The 18,528-nt window shown below is 37.8% G+C and overlaps 1 protein-coding gene across 1 annotated transcript; it reads right to left on the bottom strand.

Moving 5' to 3' along the window:
- Positions 1-10,886: 10,886 nt before the first annotated feature.
- On the bottom strand, positions 10,887-12,707 carry LOC123988057. Its single transcript, XM_046286795.1, has 2 exons — positions 11,731-12,707; positions 10,887-11,644 (listed from the first exon to the last, which is right to left on the bottom strand). The coding sequence occupies exons 1-2, from the start codon at positions 12,656-12,658 to the stop codon at positions 11,097-11,099; spliced, it is 1,476 nt and encodes a 491-aa protein (XP_046142751.1). The 5' UTR covers positions 12,659-12,707; the 3' UTR covers positions 10,887-11,096.
- Between the last annotated feature and the right edge of the window lie 5,821 nt (positions 12,708-18,528).

Genomic DNA, 18,528 nt, shown 5'->3' with positions numbered 1-18,528 from the left:
ATTTTAATGTATGATCGATTTCCATTACAACGACGTATTTTCAGCCGCTCTAACCAGCAGATCTCTTAATATATCGTGAAGTTTTTCTTCACGTTATTAATTGGTGTTTGATTGTCATTCGTTACGCTGAATGTAATCATAAGCAACGAATTACATTTACTGGATTTATGGCAACCATTTTACTAGATGAAATGTTCTCTTAAAAGAAAATTTCAAATTACTAAAATATTTATAGCTATTATTAATTATTATTTCGGGATTATTCCTTGTTAGCCGGCTATTTCTCGACACTTCTCCGCAAGGTAAAAAGACATCGGCGGCTATTTGCCGACATTTGTCCCCAAAGAATTAACATTAAAATTTCCCTGTCCAAATCTGCGGAACCTCTTTCTGCATGTTGATTCGTCAGCAGCATTAGATACACACACTAATTTTTTGACACGTTTGCGACGCGGTTTTGCCCATTCGATAATTAAAAAGAGGCTAACGTGACGGCAATGTTTCTTTATTCTCTGCTTATATTTAAACATGCATACAAACCTAGAGTTTACCGATTGCAAAAGAAATTCTTTTGCACTAAAATCTGAAATCTCACCTTGTAAGTGGTATATAATATTTGTCTGCGTCAAACTGTTACTTAGAACAATGATATTACGTCGCTCGAGCGGTTGAAAGGGGGACGAATATACATATATTCATCTTGTTAGTGTTGAGTATTTCAGCGATTGTCTGGAGAGAAGACGATGAGTATATCACAACGAGCGCGATCGAGTTTCAACGCGTGTACACACGTCCGGTCTTGTTCGTAATTTTTATCAGACGGAATCATCAAGCTCTCAGTTGTTCGGAAAAATGTTGTTGCATTAGTTTGTTTGGCATGTAGTCTGCAAGAGTAGCAAAATTAAGTGTAGTCCGTCGTCAAATATTTGGTTCCAACTCGTATATGCGTCGGTCCTTGCCCGACTGGGAAAATTCTTTGATTACTGAATGACCATACCTAGTCAAATCTCAATTGCCAATGTTTAAGAATATCTTTAGTGAATGCCCGCCGAGTTTCGAAAGGGACTGGACATTTCATTAACATCACGCGGTTTCCAGAGATAGAGATGCACATTATCATCGAATAGGCCTTGAAAGTAATCGCGAGTGAATGTTAGAATATTACATTAGATGAAACAAAAACATGCAATGATTTTGCTCGCGATTTCTTAACCCAATTTTGAAGCGCGTCAGTACAACGTAAACTGAAATCGAACTTGAAGATAATTATATAGGGAAGACTCGGGACTATGATTAGGATAAGGCATGTCATGCATGTGATTGGGATGCGATGGACATTGAATCGCGATACAGTAATGAAGGAATGTCTAAGTATTGGCTAGAAACATTCCACCAAGAGATATACGATCAGCATCTGTTCATAATATCACTTCAATTGACGTATTCTTGATTAACTGATCGAACGGTATCACGGAGGAACAGTAAACATCCACGCCTAGAGGAATTTTAATGTGCTCACCGAACCCCGAGGAAATTTGTAAAACAACACGACAAGGGGAAAATTCTATGTAAGGAGGACAAGCCAATCGAAGGACCACACCTAAGAGACAATATATTACGAGCTTGTGAAATCAAACCTAACTAGCAGTCACTATCCAAAATGCCGGAACTCCGACTCCACCGATCCTAGTAAGATCTGGACGGATAATCATAAAGCATGTTGAATTAACGGAATACGAGTGGCGAGGTGTTTAGATACAAAAACTGCACTCTCTTTAGTGAAAAGTTCATGGAACCTCCTCCAAGGAAGAAAAGGGGAAAAACGATCGACCGAGAGCACCTCATTGTTCCCGACAATACGGGCAAGAATTGGCATACACGGCAACATGATGGTATGTCAATCAAAATTTGGCAGTCCCAATCTGCATCCAAGGTATTATTGGATACCGATAGTAACGTACAAGTAGTAGCTGAAAATATGGTATCAAACAACACTTCAGTAAGTGTCCCACATTCGCCAGCAGCAACCAGTAACTATGGCATTTGTGCAACGAGTCCAAAATCAGCACGTTTAAAAAGGCAGATCCTCTCAACAATCCGATTCAAGAACACGGAAATGACATGCATCTATGATTGTCGTGCCCGATTTGGTACACATCGTCATCAAATAGACGTATACAATTTATGAGATCCAAATCAAGGTTGGAAGAGATTTTCTGTACTTTAACATCAACGGCCGACAGAAATAAGCAAGGATAACGTCTGACTATCCCCCCGACATAGGAAGTCACCAGCTATCTCTACGGCTGATTGGATTAGAACGGACCGCTTAGTGCCATTGGCCTTGTTCCGGACTTCGTTATGTCTAATACCATTTTATGGTTATTGATCGATGGTGGAAAATTATGGTACAACACTGCTCTCCCTTATCGAATGACTAGCTTGAGGGAATCATATACCTCGAACCTGTAAACAATAATAATAACAATAAAAATTAGGCACAGACAGACGCCAGTAGAGTGTACGCCTTTGTTGAGTGTAGTACCTAATGAACGATCGATGTGTAGATCCGTGAAAAATTGGTGTCCCCAGAGCAACTGGTTCTTCTATCTCCAGTTCGTGTGTGATATTAAGAAATATGAATAGACAGCCCTGGATTGCTGGAAATAAAGAGATGCCATTCGTTCAATGAATGTATCCCATATCGATGAAACATCTGGACCAAGTTGACGCTGAGATATGAAAGATGCTGGAACATAACATCTTCCAGCTATCCAGTAGCCCGTACATAAATCGACTGGTACCGGTCATACAGAAAAATGGGCTCATCAAACTGTATTTAGAGGTGCAGATGCTGAATCGAACGTTATTGGGTGATTACAAGAGGTCAGAGATAACTGACACAATCTTTCAACGGTTTCCTAGAATAGGATGCATGTCAAGTATTGATTTGACGAACAGTTTTAGGTAGGTTCCTCTTATCCCCAATTCTCCCAAGTATATGGTGTTCCTTATCTTGGTCAATGTTATAAATTTGTTGTTAAACCGTTTCGGCTAAAGCGAATAGTTTTAATGTTGTTCCCAGCTTTAAGGGTTGGTATTGGCCAAGATGAAAATCGTTTGTCATTAACTTCCTTGATGATGAATTATGGCCGTAACTGAGACGAACCACTTTTGAACTTTTGACACAGGCAGTCGTAGAGTCGCGCGTCGTCGAAATGTGCGACATGTCGACCCACACTCAACCATTCGCGGACGCCTCGCGATATGAATGTTTCAAATAAAATAACATCGGAAAATGATCCGCGATTGGTTGACGTGTCGCACATTATGACCACGGCTCGACCACCGTTTTGTCATTCGGCTGTGGTTCAAAAATGGTTCGTCCGAGCTCAGCATCGACATTATTGAAGGAGCATATACGACATTTCTCAAGGATGTTTGAACTCTTATGTGGGTATAATTAATCATCAAACTAGAAAAATATCAATTTATGGCGAGGGAAGAAATGTTCTTGGACCATATTCTGTCTTTTGATGAAATAAGACGAGCTCCGCAAAAGCTGGCTTACATTCGCGAATTTCAAATTCCATATAACGTGAAACAGCTTCGAGGGTTTTTATAATTAATTCTTATAAAGAAAGGGCAAACTGTGGGAATGGTTATCAAAAATGGAAGAAGTGTTCCAGTAGGTCAAGCAAATGTGTGAAACAAGTGTACTTCATTTTCCAAACCCAACACGAGAATATCTCTTAGAAAAAAGTTAAATTTACGAAACAAAATCACAGTTTATTCATGATAGCTGAAAAAAACGGACAATAGTTTGCAGCTGTGATCTACAGAGCGATGGATTTTGTTAATACTTTACTCACTCGTAGTCTATTAATCGGCTTTTTGTGCCCGGCGCTTATCGACCGGTAGCCTATTAATCGGGTTTTGTACCCGACGCTTGTCGACCTATTAACCCTTTAACTGCGGGTGTGGTTTATAAACCACATACTAAAATTATAACCAGAGGCGGGTGTGGTGTAATAACCACTAAAATAAAATAAAATAAATACAATAAACAAATCTTTTAAAATAGAATATCACTTCGGTAATATAATTTAAAATTAGAGCGATCGGCTGTACTAAAAGTACCCTCAGTTAAGGGGGGAGGATCAAGTAAACAGGCGTTTTTTTCGAATTTATTGTGAAGTGAGCATAATGTTTGTTCGAGATCGAGATCGAGATTGAGATCTTTAACGGTTCGTTATTAAATATGTCGGTGAGAGGAAGAAACGTTGTCGAATTGCACAAAACACAACAGTATATTTACAATAAACAAGTATACACACTATGTACAGTATTTACAATTGCACAAGGATCGTCGATCGGTACAATTCACCCGCGTCGCGGTGAACAAACGATTGAAATTGAGCTGTGTAAAAACCACGTGTTGGTGCAATACGTGGTCACCACCATACCATACCACAAAATTCGCCCTGCTTTTGGATTTTGGGATGCTTTTGCATCCCTCTGTTACGAGCCGGAGGGGGCGGCTGTGTAGCCGGGGCTTAATTTCGGTTATGGTAATTGTTAATGGCTTGACCAGTGTTGTTATTAACACTGGGAGCCTAAGGAAGTAGACGTGGAGACGAACCTACGTATGGCTAACGTAGGTAGCTCCAGGAGGTTGGCTATGGTGGACGAACCTACGTATGGCTAACGTAGGGAGCCTCAGGATCGTGGTATGCGGACGAACCTACGTATGGCTAACGTAGGGAGCCGCAGGAAATGTTAGTATTAGGTCTCGTAACTTGATTGATGTACCTCGAGCGGTAAAGGTACACCTTAGTGGGTTTCTGGACTAGTCAATATAATTGGACAATATTAGATAAGTTAAAATAATATGAGTTTATTCTCTATTCCGGGACCTTACAATTGTTATATGTAATTGTCGCGGTGTTCAATGAATTAAACCCTAAGTTGCAAGTTTAAATGAATTGAATAAATACAGTTTAGTTTCGATTCCGCGAAGCAAGAATCTAATCCTTCTCGGTTTTCACGAACGCGAGCAAACGGGGGGCGGACTACAACGATTAGAATAATGCTTAACAGCAGACAACGTACTGTATAGTTACTGTGAGTGCTTGAAAGGGACTTGAATACCCGATCTCGCAGAGATTATCCGAAAAGAACGTACTGACGTGTATCGAACTGATTCTAGACTTCAACTAGACCCGAGGTGCCCTTGTCGCTACCCTTTTTATACTCAAAAATTAGAGTAAAAAGAGTGGTGGGGATTGACTCTACGTGACCCGCAGGACCGCGTCCTTGCTTTGCCTTGGTCTCGAATTTTCTAGAAGACGGTTGGTGTCGGGTGCACTCATCCAACTCCATATAAGGAAATTTTTGATAAGGGTTTGTAACACCATATAAGGAAATTTCCGAGACGGATACGTAACTCCTCGATCGTAAGGGCTGGCATTTTTGGGAACTTTTCTGTTCCCATTTTGCCCACCGAACACTCTCGTCCACGCGTCTACGGGGATGGATTTACATGTTCTTTTCCTTATCCATTTCTTCTTCTTCATTTCTGTGCAATTCTGACGTAGTAGCTTCAATCTCTATTTCAATTGGTTGTAGTTCTCTCTCAGGTACGGGGGGGGGGGGGGGGGGCAGGTCTTTCTTCCTCCTCTTCCTTCCTTTCATCTCCTTTTGTGGATATCTCCTGAGTGTCAGTTTTCCTTTCTTCATTTAATCTCTTTATTTCTTCTTTTCTCTCCCTCTGCTTTGCGAAGAGTCTGGCCTGCTTTTCAGGTATTATCGTCTCAAAGTGCGGTCCATGGCCCCACCAGTCTTCGTTTGGGTCCTCTGGGTGCGCACTTTCTCTCCATCTTTTCTCTTTTTGTATTTTTTCCTCAAAAGTATTTAACAGATCTCTCTCCTTGATCAGTGTTATAATCTGTTCCCAGATTTCATCATCCATTTTATTTTTAATTTCATCCAGGAGTTTATAATTTTCTCCCCCGATCCTACTTGTCATTCTTTTTTTCCTTTCCTCTTGTTCATAATTATAACCTTCATATACGTCGATGTTTGGTGCATCTCTTACTCGTGGTCTATCTCTCGCCAAGGGGATTCTATTTAACGTTTTAACCCTCCCTTCTCTGTTTGCCATTCTCATTTCTCTTTCTTCATTTCGATCACGGTATCTGAAGAACCCTTGTTGCTCATCTCTGCGATATTTGTTTCCATTGTCACTTTCGTCGCTTGATACCCTTTCTCTGGCTCTATAGCCGTAGCTTTCTGCTTCCATTCATTTAGCGTCCCTCTTCTTTCCGGAACCTCTAGCTTTTCCCATCTGTCCCCTCTATTTCTTTGTTGGTCTTTTATCTTTAGGAATTCTCTATCGTCCTTTAAATCTAACTCAAACCTCCTCCCTGCATACTTGTCTTTTAGAATATCCCTCGCCTGTGAATAGGAGACATTTTTATATGCCATGGTCTTCTTCAGTTCTATTTCCCGCTGATATATTTTGCACTCGCGTGCGTTGGATCTGTGGTTTTCTCCGCAGTTCACACAAACTGGTTCTCTCTTGCATTCCCCATGATAGTCGTTGCTGCATATCATGCATCTCTTGTTTTTAGCCTTACATATCGCCTGTAGGTGGCCGTACCTAAAACATCTGAAGCATTGCTTTACGGATTCTATGAACGGTTCAATTTTTAGCCATACGTGGCCTTGCCCTATATACATTCTAGTTGGTAGTGAGTCGCCCACGAATGTAAACAGGACAGCCTCACTCTCCTCCCAGACGGCTTTGCCATCTCTGAGCCTTCTTCTCTTGAGTCTCTGTATTTCGTATTCGCCCTGTCCTGCCATCAGACATTCCTTAAGCTCCTCCAGGGATCCCTCCCAATCCTTGCCAGCCGATCCATCATCATTTATTGCACACTTTTCTTTATGTTCCAAGTATTGTGGGTCATTTTTGTCCGTATTTTTGTAGTATCTACATGCTTGGCAGTAATTACTTTTTACCACAACATCAATCACTTTATTGGTATGATAACCAATAAGCGTAGTTACGTCATATAACGATGAGAACCTACGTTTTTTTCCTCGACCCGTCGCCTGAAACTGTTATACTCAAAAGCGACCTTTCATTTTCTTCGTTTAATTTTATTTCCTCTTCAATCGCCTTTTTACAAGTAAAATCAAAAATTGTTTTTGATGACTCACTTATATGCCGCACAATTCCTTCGTAGGATTTTTTGCTTACAAGGAGATGCTACGAAGTGCTAACTCGACTTTCGAGTGAGCTCTAGTGCATTCATAGTGCAAATCGTGTTAAGGGTTTTGGGTGTATGGGCCTTACTTTTTGAGAAAATTGCATAAATATCTGTGCATTTTTTCAGCTGTACTATAAATACAATGAATAGTTGAATGTCAGCATTAACCGAAATAGCCGATTAGGTTAAGTGCCCGTTCAGTCACTATTTTGTAATCCATGCAAGCTCGGTTCAAGACAGCATTCTGATAATTTTTTTTTTTCTTTTCAGATTATTTTATTTATGAATTGATTTTTTTCATTCTTTGCAGCAATAAAAAACGATTTATTACTTGGTATTATATCTGTATGTAGTTTTATTATGTTATGTGTTATAAAATTCTGTCATGGCTGTGCAATGTTACGGATGAAATTTGACATAAAAACAATTAAAACATAAATAATTTGTACACCATGAACAAGTTATAAATGAAAAGCGGAAATTACATATACATTTTTTGTTGTGTATATCATTTGGAAAACATAACTGATTTACATTATAAAATATATCGCGTTCATTTCCTAACTTTAACGCGTACCAAGCGAATTGGATCATTTTCTTAAATAGCGGTGCCGATAATAAATAATGAATTAGAGATTGAATCCTTATGGCGTCATATCTCGTGTTTAACTCCTTCTTTTCTCCGTCAGCCATAATGTCTTGTGAATAATTTTGAATTCGTTTAATTAAAATTTTGACTTGTCTATAAAAATATACATCGCAAGGTTGACAGATCGGAGTACACTTTGGCGGTATTATTTGTGCATTGCACGTTCGTCTGTTTTCACTATTTACAAAAATTTCATTATACATATGAATATTTTTATCCCCCCCCAAGAGTCAACAATCATTAAAAAAGGATTGTTTCCAACATACTGACCGCTCGCGTAAATCGTAGGGAGAATTGTATAACCACGTGTGGTTGAGGATACTGACTGCACGGATGCTTCTATGGTCTTAACACCACGATACAATAACGTACGACCAGAATGAATTTCTAAATTAAATCCGCTCTGATTAGCGTTATAAACATTATTTGGATTGTAGGTTGGCAAATAAGTTCGTTCGGATTTTTAAAGAGGAATGAAAGCTCATTTTTTTTATTTATAAGTAATTGTTTAATCAATTATATATTGGCCATCTTTATCAATGACCTCTTGCCATCTTTTCACCAACTTCATTATACCGCGTTCGTAAAATGTCTGTGGCTTATCGGGGAAAAACCAATCCAGGTGGTTTTTAACTGCCTCTTCATCCCTAAAGGTTTTCCCGTTCATCGAATTTTGAAGCGACCGGAACAGGTGGTAATCCGATGGGGCAAGGTCCGGCGAATATGGCGGATGAGGTAAAACATCCCAGCCCAGCCTAAGCAATTCGTTCGGCGTTGACAAAGACGTATGCGGTCTGGGGTTGTCATGGTGGAAAACGACCCCCTTCCGATTTGCCAATTCTGGACGTTTTGTGCGGATTGCTTGGCCCAATTTTGTAAATTGCGAACAATATACAGTTGAATTAATGGAGATTCCTGCCGGTAACAGTTCGTAATAGATAATACCCTTGCAATCCCACCATACGGAGAGCATGATTTTCTTCGGATGCAATCCAGCCTTCGAAGTTGTTTGGGGTGGTTCGCTGCTGTGCCCCCATGATCTTTTTCGCACTACATTATCGTAGACAACCCATTTTTCGTCGCCCGTTACCACTCGTTTCAAAAATGGGTCGTTCTCTTGCCGTTTCAGTAGCGAATCGCAGATGGATATTCGCGCGGTCAAGTTAGCCTCGGTTAGTTGATGCGGCACCCAAACATTAAGACGAGAAACGTATCCTAGCTGACGCAAATGATTTTCTACGCTTGTGTGGGACACTTTTAATGTCGTAGCAATTTCTCGTACCGTTTGAGATGGATTAACTTCAATTAGAGCCGTAATATCACTTGAGTCAATCTTAGTCGGGCGACCGGCGTGGGGCGCATCATTGACGTCGAAATTTCCAGAACGGAAATTTGCATACCACTTTTGGCATACGCGTTCTGTTAAGGCATTTTCCCTGTACACACGGCATATCTTTTTATGAGAATCTGCAGCTCGTTTGCCTATTTTAAAATAATAAAGCAGAATATGACGATAATGCACGTTATTTGTCTCCATGTTCACAGCTACGCAAAACGAAAAATAATTATGATAATGAATCCAAACACAGCAAAATATAAACAGGGGAAACTAGCCTTTTATATTTGTAACGACCCAGAGTGAGTACGTCACTGCACCGACTTGTAGGGAGAGCGGTTCCCTTAGAAGGCGACTCGTAATCAATGTGTTAGGGATTATAGGTTCGTGTGGTGTGCGGCTAAGGAGTGAAATCCAAACACTAATGTGCTAGAACTAATGGAAATTTGTTTATTCAAGAATAAGAGGTAAGTGAATATTAATTGAAATATAATATAAAACAAAATCGCTAGTATCACAATAAGTACGGCTAGAAATAGGAATACAATAAGAAATATGTAATTAGTAGTTCATATATGTAAATAGAAATTAATGATTAGTATTAGTAATAAATTGTAAGAATTAACGATAATAATTGATAGCGCTGACGCGAACGTGGCTTAGTCTTCTATCACAGTCAATACTCTGTTTGATTTCATTAATGACTATGGAAACTAAATTCCAGAGGTTTGTGCAAAACTATTGGATTCAAGTTAACCTTTCCTATAGGTCGCAATCGGTTTCTGGTAATACCAGAGCTGTGTTAGACGCAGGCCGTCTCAAGGAGCTCGGCTCCTCGCTAGCTCTTTACACTTGAGTGTTGGCTTAGCCTAACACCTGTGTAACACGTTGCGCACCGTGGATACGAGGTCCACTGATCCGTAGTACTGCACGCCACCAGTGGAAGAGTAGGAATTAGCTACAACTCGCGCTCTGTTGCTGCCTAAACAGCTCAGTGCAAGCTTTTCTCTACTGTTCAGAGTATTGTCTGTTCCTGACCGTGGTCAGAGAAGATCTGAACTGAAACCGTGTGGAACGCCTCTATTTATACTCAGATTTTGCTGACAAGGAAGGGTTTTTAGGTGTCCGCCGCCGATTGTTTTGATTTTTGGATATGTTTTAAAGGACCGAAAAATAAGATATACATATTTTTTTATTTTTGCCCGTTTTCGTATTTATGGGGTGAAACGACCCTCTAAAGTTTCGGCTACGATAGGCTATCTCGGAAACTATCATAGATAGAAGAAAACTTTCGAAGGAAAAGTTTCATGGTTTTTTATGCACATATAATAACTGGTCATAAATTTTGTAAAAAATAATTTGTTTATAATAAAAAATTTATTTATAACATTATTTTAAAAGTAATCACAATTTACATAATAACAAAAAAGAACATAAATTCGTTTCTGAATCCATTGATGTATTATATGCTATGTTTGCCTCTTACATTTTTGCACATTTTAATATCATATATGCATCGCGCACATACGCCGCGTCGCGGTCATACCAGATATGGATGTCCGGTTAATATCCATTACGATATCTAGCGTTTTCCATGTATAATGGGCATTAATAAGTTATTTAAAGCTTACAAGATTAATAAAAATTATATTAGTACATATCTGCGTATTAATATGCGATACAGATAGTAAGGAATATAATAAATGTAAATTAATTTCCGGTACTAGTTACATGATTGGTACAATTATATTTCACGTGTATGTTAGGTATGTATATGTGGTATAAATTTATAATCTGAAGCTTTTGTAAGATACATGCAGTTTACAAAATGGTTTACTTAATATTCATATTTGTCGCAGAAGTGATATTCATGAAAAAAATGTTTTAAACAAAATGCTTTCTTACACCAAGAGCATCTAATTATTGGTATTTCATCACAGAGTGCACATTTCATTTGTGTGTTCTCTTCGAAAGCAAAATCTACAGGATTCACAAAATCTCCTGATTTTTTTTCTGTGTATCCACTTTTGTACCAAGCATACTGGAATAGATTTTTATATCTTGGTGAAGATAGTTGATTGTGTACAAGTGATTGTAACTTAATTATATTATTTCTTAAATGGAGATTAATATCGTAATCATGTAACAGCACATCATCGGAGAAACGCCTAACATAATTCTTCCACACCCTAAATCCATAAACATCTAGAGGTTGGATTCGGCCAGTGGTACCTTTTGGTATCATCTTAATTATAATTTCTTTACCCGTTGGTTTCGCATTATGTATATCTTGTTCACAGTGTCCACTCCAAGAGTCTAATAACAACACAGACGTTGTTTTAGTATTAGGAAAAAAGACCTCTTCCAACCAGATTTTGAAATGAGCTACAATATTAAATTGAAATCTTTAGTAATTATACACATGTATATTGGTAGTTATCAATCAAAAATAATTTGAAGGTATTGGTTACCAGAAGTGAGTTTTCCAGATTTTGATGCAGTCACGTACACATTAGTCGGTTTGAATAATGTTTTCTGAACTATTGGTCCAAATTGTCCATTTGCTTCTTGCAAAACCATAAAAAGGGGCGACAACAATCTTCCATCAGCAGTTATTGTTGGTTGTATTGTGTAACTATGCGTTCTTGAAGGTACAGATTGTACAACACACTCTACTTTCTTTTGGCTTTTCACTGCTAAAGTTCGTCCAGAATGTATTTCTAATTGAAATCCACTCTGGTCTGAATTGTACATATTTTCATCTCCGTATCTCGTAATCAAAGGGTTTACTTCATTGACAAAGTCCGTAGCTTTAATTTTCAATACTTCATCGTCTTCTATTGTCTTTCGTGTTACAAATTTTGTTATTTTTCGAGAAACAATACGATGAGCTTTTTTAAAATTATACAGCCATGTTTTGGAAGCTTTAAATGTCATATGATCGTTACCTTGTTCTTTATATGCTTGCAAAGCCCATCGTCGTATATCTCTATCATGCAAAATATAACCGGATTCAATAGCTTTTTTCATATTTGTTGTCACGAATTCCGAAATTTGAGCCAATCTTTCTTTTTTAGTTCCACTTGTTTCAATTTGATAAGCCCATCTTCGTAATTGTCGTTCAGAAGAAACAAATCTAAAATTATGTTGAACAGTAGCAAGTTTACGTTTTTTTTCTCCCTCTGTCCAAAACGCAACTGCTTTCCGCTTGTAATCGACATCAACGTCTTCATCACGCTGTGAACAAACTCCAATATATGTCTCCCCAGACCAATTTTCGTTTGCATCATCTTCTTCAACAGCTTCAACCTCACATTCTTTAAATTGATCCAAAAAGTCCAATGACGATTCTTCAGAAACTTCAATTTCATTAAATGCAAATATGTTATCGAGCAACATTTTTTGAATGGCTTCTTTCAATTGTACTTCCTCTCTTGTTATAGGAGTATCCATCATTACATCGTTTGAAATGTGGCTAATAACAAATTAATCACGTTCATCGGATTGATATCATTTTTAAATCACTGTATTACCAAATCATGCTGTGATAAAGGTGAACGCTCAGTTGACTAAAGAACTAACCAACTGTCGGGGTATAAGTAGCACAGCTTCGCAAAAATATAACGCATGACCTGATAAACTGCTATTGGTTAAGCATACAAAAATATCAGTGACTCGTACAGAGTGGCAGAACTTCTCAAGAAATTGCAAAGTGCACGAAATGATGGTGTGAAGAACTATATATACACATATGATTAATTGTCTACTGTTTTTTAAGTGCGTAAAAGTATCACTTCTATATGCATTCTTGATTCGGGTTTATTTTTAGAGTCACATGATATACTCATGCTCGGCCGACTGAACTTCCTTGGTTATTTGATAATATAGATTGTAGTGTAATAAAAACAACAGAAAGAATAAATAAATGTAGCTGATCATATATGTTGTTTGCAAGAGAAAATCGTCGCAAGAAAGATTGACCGTACGTCAGATTGGTATGACCGCGACGCGACGCGGCGTATGTGCGCGATGCATATATGATATTAAAATGTGCAGAAATGTAAGAGCAAACATAGCATAAAATACATCAATGGATTCAGGAAAACAATTTATGTTCGTTTTTGTTATTATGTAAATTGTGATTACTTTTAAATAATACTAGAACAATTTTTGTTATAAACAAATTATTTTTACAAAATTTATGACCAGTTATTATATGTGCATAAAAAAACCTGAAACTTTTCCTTCGAAGTTTTCCTTCTATCTATGATAGTTTCCGAGATAAGCCTATCGTAGCCGAAACTTAGAGGGTCGTGTTCACCCCCTAAATATGAAAAACGGGCAAAAATAAAAAAATACGTATACCTTATTTTTCGGCCCTCTAAAACATATCCAAAAATCAAAACAATCGGAGGGCGGACACCTAAAAAACCCTTCCTTTGAGAGGCGACTCAGCTAGTGTACTATGCAGTCTCGAGAAATATGACACAAACCCAGTAACATACACGTGTCAAATATGCAGAGAGCCAAACCACGAAGCCATTATTTTGTAATAACGCGGCATTGTATACTGTAAAAACGAGACCACGTATCAGACGATTGCAATTCACACCAGAAACCAGATAGAGCGTATTTGCAAATATTGTAACACTCAGGGACATTCCTCGACGCTGTAAAATGAATAGATCAAATGGGAAATTATTGCCAATATTGCCAGTAATGGGCCATACAGTCAGCCAATGCCCATTTATATTGATATGAAACATGCTGGAAGTGCAAAGGAAGTGGTCACGATCCAAACACCTGCACAAGATTCCCAAAGATTACAGAACTCTGCGAAGTCTGTAATAGTAGATTATTACTATAACAGCTGAAAATTGCCCAACACCTATGTGCCCACTTTGCAGGAAATTGGGCCATACTACAAAACACTGTCCTTTAATGAAAGACAATGGTCTGCAATTAATCATGTGCACAAACTGCAACGAAGAAGGCCATGACGCAGAAGAATGCGAAGGGGCAAGAGTTTTCCAAACAAGAACACACCCAATTAAATACCAAAATCGCAACCAATTGGGTCACTACCACGAAGGAGACTACCACGAATTGAGAAACCCTCAACGTAGGTCAAATAACTCGTATGGAGACAATCACAATTTCAACCATAATAATAATAAACTTCCGAGAAAATATAAATACAATGAAAATTTTAACGGCAATAATCACTTCAAAATAATAATAGCAATGGAAATTTAATAGCAATAATTACCCCAGAAAATAATAATAGCAATAGAGATACCCGAGACACATGAACGACCGCGAAAATTTTGTGACTATTGTAAAACCCCAAATCATACAATAAAGGAGTGTAGAAGAACTGAAAGCCATTGAACTACGAGCTCAAAAAAGAGATATCTGTTCCTATTGCGAAGACCAGGACACCAAATAGACGCATGTAGGAAACTTAAAAGCTTGGAGACAGCGGCCGGAAAAATTCTGCAAACCTTTGCAAAAGTACGAATCATACAACAGAGGAATGCTACAGAAATCAGAATCATCAACAGCACAGAGCGGGAAAACGAATAGATTCTTCCTGGAGGGAGCGCACAGGAAGAAGTAACGATGAGCCGCTCGAAACATATAAATTAACGACAACACAAAACCGAATGAATCAGAACAAGAAAAACCTCCTGAAACAAAACTACCCGACAATCGAAACATAAACGAAAAAAAGATATCACAAGAATGGCAATGTATTCACTGAGACTGGAAAATCTATTGCAATACATCACAATAGAAAACCCTTACACAAGAGGGGAATGCAACCATATCTTCGGTAGTAGGAAAAATAAGGTTGGATAGTGACTCCATTTTCAACATTTTCTTTATTCCAGATGGTAAAAATGTATCATTCACCTGATACTGTTTACTAGTCGCTATAACAGACAATGATACGAAGCATTCATTGGATTGAGTTGCCACCCCCATGTCATTACATAGGTAAGATAATTGAGTTAAGATATTATCACGAATTCTGATTACACCTTGTGCTTTAAACTCTGACTCCGGTATCACAAGAGCTGCCCTAACATCGTCACCTTTGACAGTTAACTGATAAGTCACACCTAACCCTCCATGCTTGTTTTATACCGCATAAAAATATCAATGACCAGGTAGCTTGGTTTAATCCTTCTATTCCGCCTAATTGGCCCTCCCAAAAATCTGATCTAAGCATGTCCTTATAATAAAACAATGTCGACTTGTATGCTTTCATGGTTTTTCCATGAAATTTTCTACCAAACCATTTATCTAATGTTTCTTTTGCAGGTATATCAATTGATTCCTCCCTCATGTTATTGTTCCACTTGCTGAAATCAAAGCTCACCTGTATCAATTTATGATTGGGGTACATTTTATTGAAATGTCTGAACGAGAAAAGTTTGCGTAACATTTGAAGTTCATCCGGAGTCATTAGTTGATCTTTAAAATAATTGTCCATGATCCTCATTGAATTCTCCTCCTGTACAATTCGGCGGTTTCGTTCTTCACCTGGACTTGCTCCAACATTCTCCTCTGGTTTTTCTTCTAGTTCTTTAGCAGTCAACTTAATTACTAAGTACTCTAACACAGTTGCATTCCATTCTGTATCATTTTCATAGTGCTCCATATATTGTTTGAAAGATTCTGTGAAATGATCACTCAAGAGAAACGCTAATAAAGCCCTTCTTTCCTCTATAGGTCCTAATCCAAAGAAGGGGCAGATCTGTATCCGTCATTAAATCTGGAAGACTTTAGATCTGACTAATCCAAGAGCCTTGTCTTTGAGTAACACAAGCTGATTGTCGATAGGATCAAATTCGTCATTTTTACCAAGCTCGACAAGTGACCAGTGTTCTATCAATACATTTGATCTTAACCGTATGCCTTCATCACTATCTGGATTGACATTGTAGTTTATCATACGTAACAGTGGTCGTATTGCAAGCACCCTTTCAAGTCCTACATTTGGGTAATGACCTCTTCTGCGTCTAAAATTTAGTATCAGTTCTCTCTTCATTACACCAATGGTTCTGTTTACTGCCTCTTGATTAACTGTTATAGAAGCATGTGTGCGCTCCTTTAATTTTGCTAGTCCCATTAGGATCTCAATACTAGGGTGTCCACAAAGCTTAACCATCCCTAAGAGTTCAGAGATAGTGCTTATACTACAAATATCAAAAATTCGTGCTAGGTCACTATCAAAAAATTCTGTTCTTGGTTGTAGTCTTTCCTCCACGACTGTACTCCACAGCTGTTGTACCAGTGTATCATTGTACCAGCCCTTGACTTTGTCTTCTCTTAACATGATACAAGCAACTCCAAGTCCCTCAATTACTTTAAGATACATGAATGCACGATTCTCATAGTATAGGTCTTCAATTTTATTTGAATATCTACAAAAGCTGGTGACAACACCACTAAGATGCTGTAAGAATATAACTGAATTCATATAATGTTCAGATGCAAGACATGTTCCTGATGCAAGATGACAATAGAGTAAACCACAAAAAGTTTCATTAACTTTATTGATAATTTCTAATAAGTACTTGTGTGTAAGAAGAAATAATGAACTATCAAATTCGAGGATGCACAGATCTAAGCTCAAAGTAATGCTACCTCCAATACTGGGCAAATCTAATTTGGGAACGTCACATTTATACTTATCATAAAATCTGTGCAATCTAGCCTTTGTTCTCTGAAACACAGTTGGACCTGATTGGAACTCTGATAATATCTTGTATGCTTCTAAAACACGCATAAGGTCTTCTACTATATATGCCATGTTCATCAATTCAACCGGTAACTGATTCATTTTCAATTGCCAGATATCAACTGACCCTGCGCACTGTTCCAATAGATCAGGACTTATATTACGTAATACATGCTGTAGTTGAAATCTAAATGACATAAGTGCGGCCTTATTTGAATCAGTGTACAATTTTAAGAACACAGATGGAGGTAAATGCGAGCTAGTTATAGAGTGTGTAATCCGAAGTTGATTATTATAGAAGGAAGGCAAGGAGTGATTAAAGCATCTCTAACCATACATGGTTGAGCATTAGACTTTAATAACAAACAGATTGTCTCACTAGAAAATAAACCATTCATAGGAGAGAATGTTTTTGTATTCCATGTTTCAGATAAATGACAGTATTTTTGAAGCTCATGTAATGGTGATAAATCTAACCAAGTATCGAATTTTTCATCTTTCATGAAAGCGTGACTATCCAAAGTAGATCTCTGAGCTGGTTGTTGTACTCTAGTTTTCGAATTCATACTCGTTATCAAGAATTATAGAGCAATAGATAATATTTAGAACAAGTAATTAATTATGTATTGTCTATCATTGGCAGTTTTTAAAAGTATATATACTCTTGAACACAAATGATTTCAACAAGAAATGAACATCAAATAACACTAGATATAATCAGGATAACCCCTGATTATAACATTGTAGATTAGTCTTACCATATGATAATCATAAAATGGTAATAAGTAGATATGGACATTATCTCGATACCATGTAAATGCAAGATTTGCTCCCTGGAAAAACCAGTGGTTTTTTACTCGTACAAATAATTGTACACCATCGATTAACCATTTTATAGGAGCTTCATTGCAATGATCAGATAAGTAGTTAACCTCTGACAAACCTGATCGATGTGGTTGCCTACGTGCCATGATAAGTGTAAGATATAGAGGCACAATATCAAGTAAAAGAATAAATGTGTTATTTTTTAAAGTAATATTGTCTTTCAAGACTGATTATTGTTGTAGATAGGTAAATAATAAATTCATAAGATAATAGTGAAGATATATGTGATATGAAAGGCTTACAAAACATCTTAATTTTCATTGTTTTGATCATTTGGACCCGGTGCTTCAGGTCTTCCGACAGGAGCAGGGGGGAACATAGGCATTCTAGCGTTTACATTTACTCTCAGTGGGCATCTAGCAATGTTAGTGGATACTTGTCCTATATTATCTCGAGGTATGAAAGCAGGTATAGCAACTTTCCATTCTGCAGGAGTTTCAATATTCCAGTCTGTGAGAGCATTAGATATAGCATCTGATATAGCTCTTAAAGGAGATGGTTTATCTAAGGTATTTGCAGGGATAACATTCAGTGGAACTTGAGTTTGAACACTGTAGAGGTTGGCCATTATTATTTTGAAAGATTTTGACCGCTGAGATTGATGCGCTTCCAACTCTGTGACCATTTCCTCAGA

This window comes from Osmia bicornis, chromosome 8 (genome assembly GCF_907164935.1).
Source record: "Osmia bicornis bicornis chromosome 8, iOsmBic2.1, whole genome shotgun sequence".
Classification (NCBI taxonomy): domain Eukaryota; kingdom Metazoa; phylum Arthropoda; class Insecta; order Hymenoptera; family Megachilidae; genus Osmia; species Osmia bicornis.
Note: the sequence above shows the minus strand (reverse complement) of the source record. Positions and strands in the feature narration are given on the sequence as shown.

Coding starts and splice junctions, on each gene's coding strand:
- LOC123988057 (XM_046286795.1), bottom strand. CDS start 12,658: ATGTTGCTCGATAACATATTTGCATTTAATGAAATTGAAGTTTCTGAA. Junction 11,645..11,730: donor ATCTGGAAAACTCACTTCTG/GTAACCAATACC, acceptor TTAATATTGTAG/CTCATTTCAAAATCTGGTTG.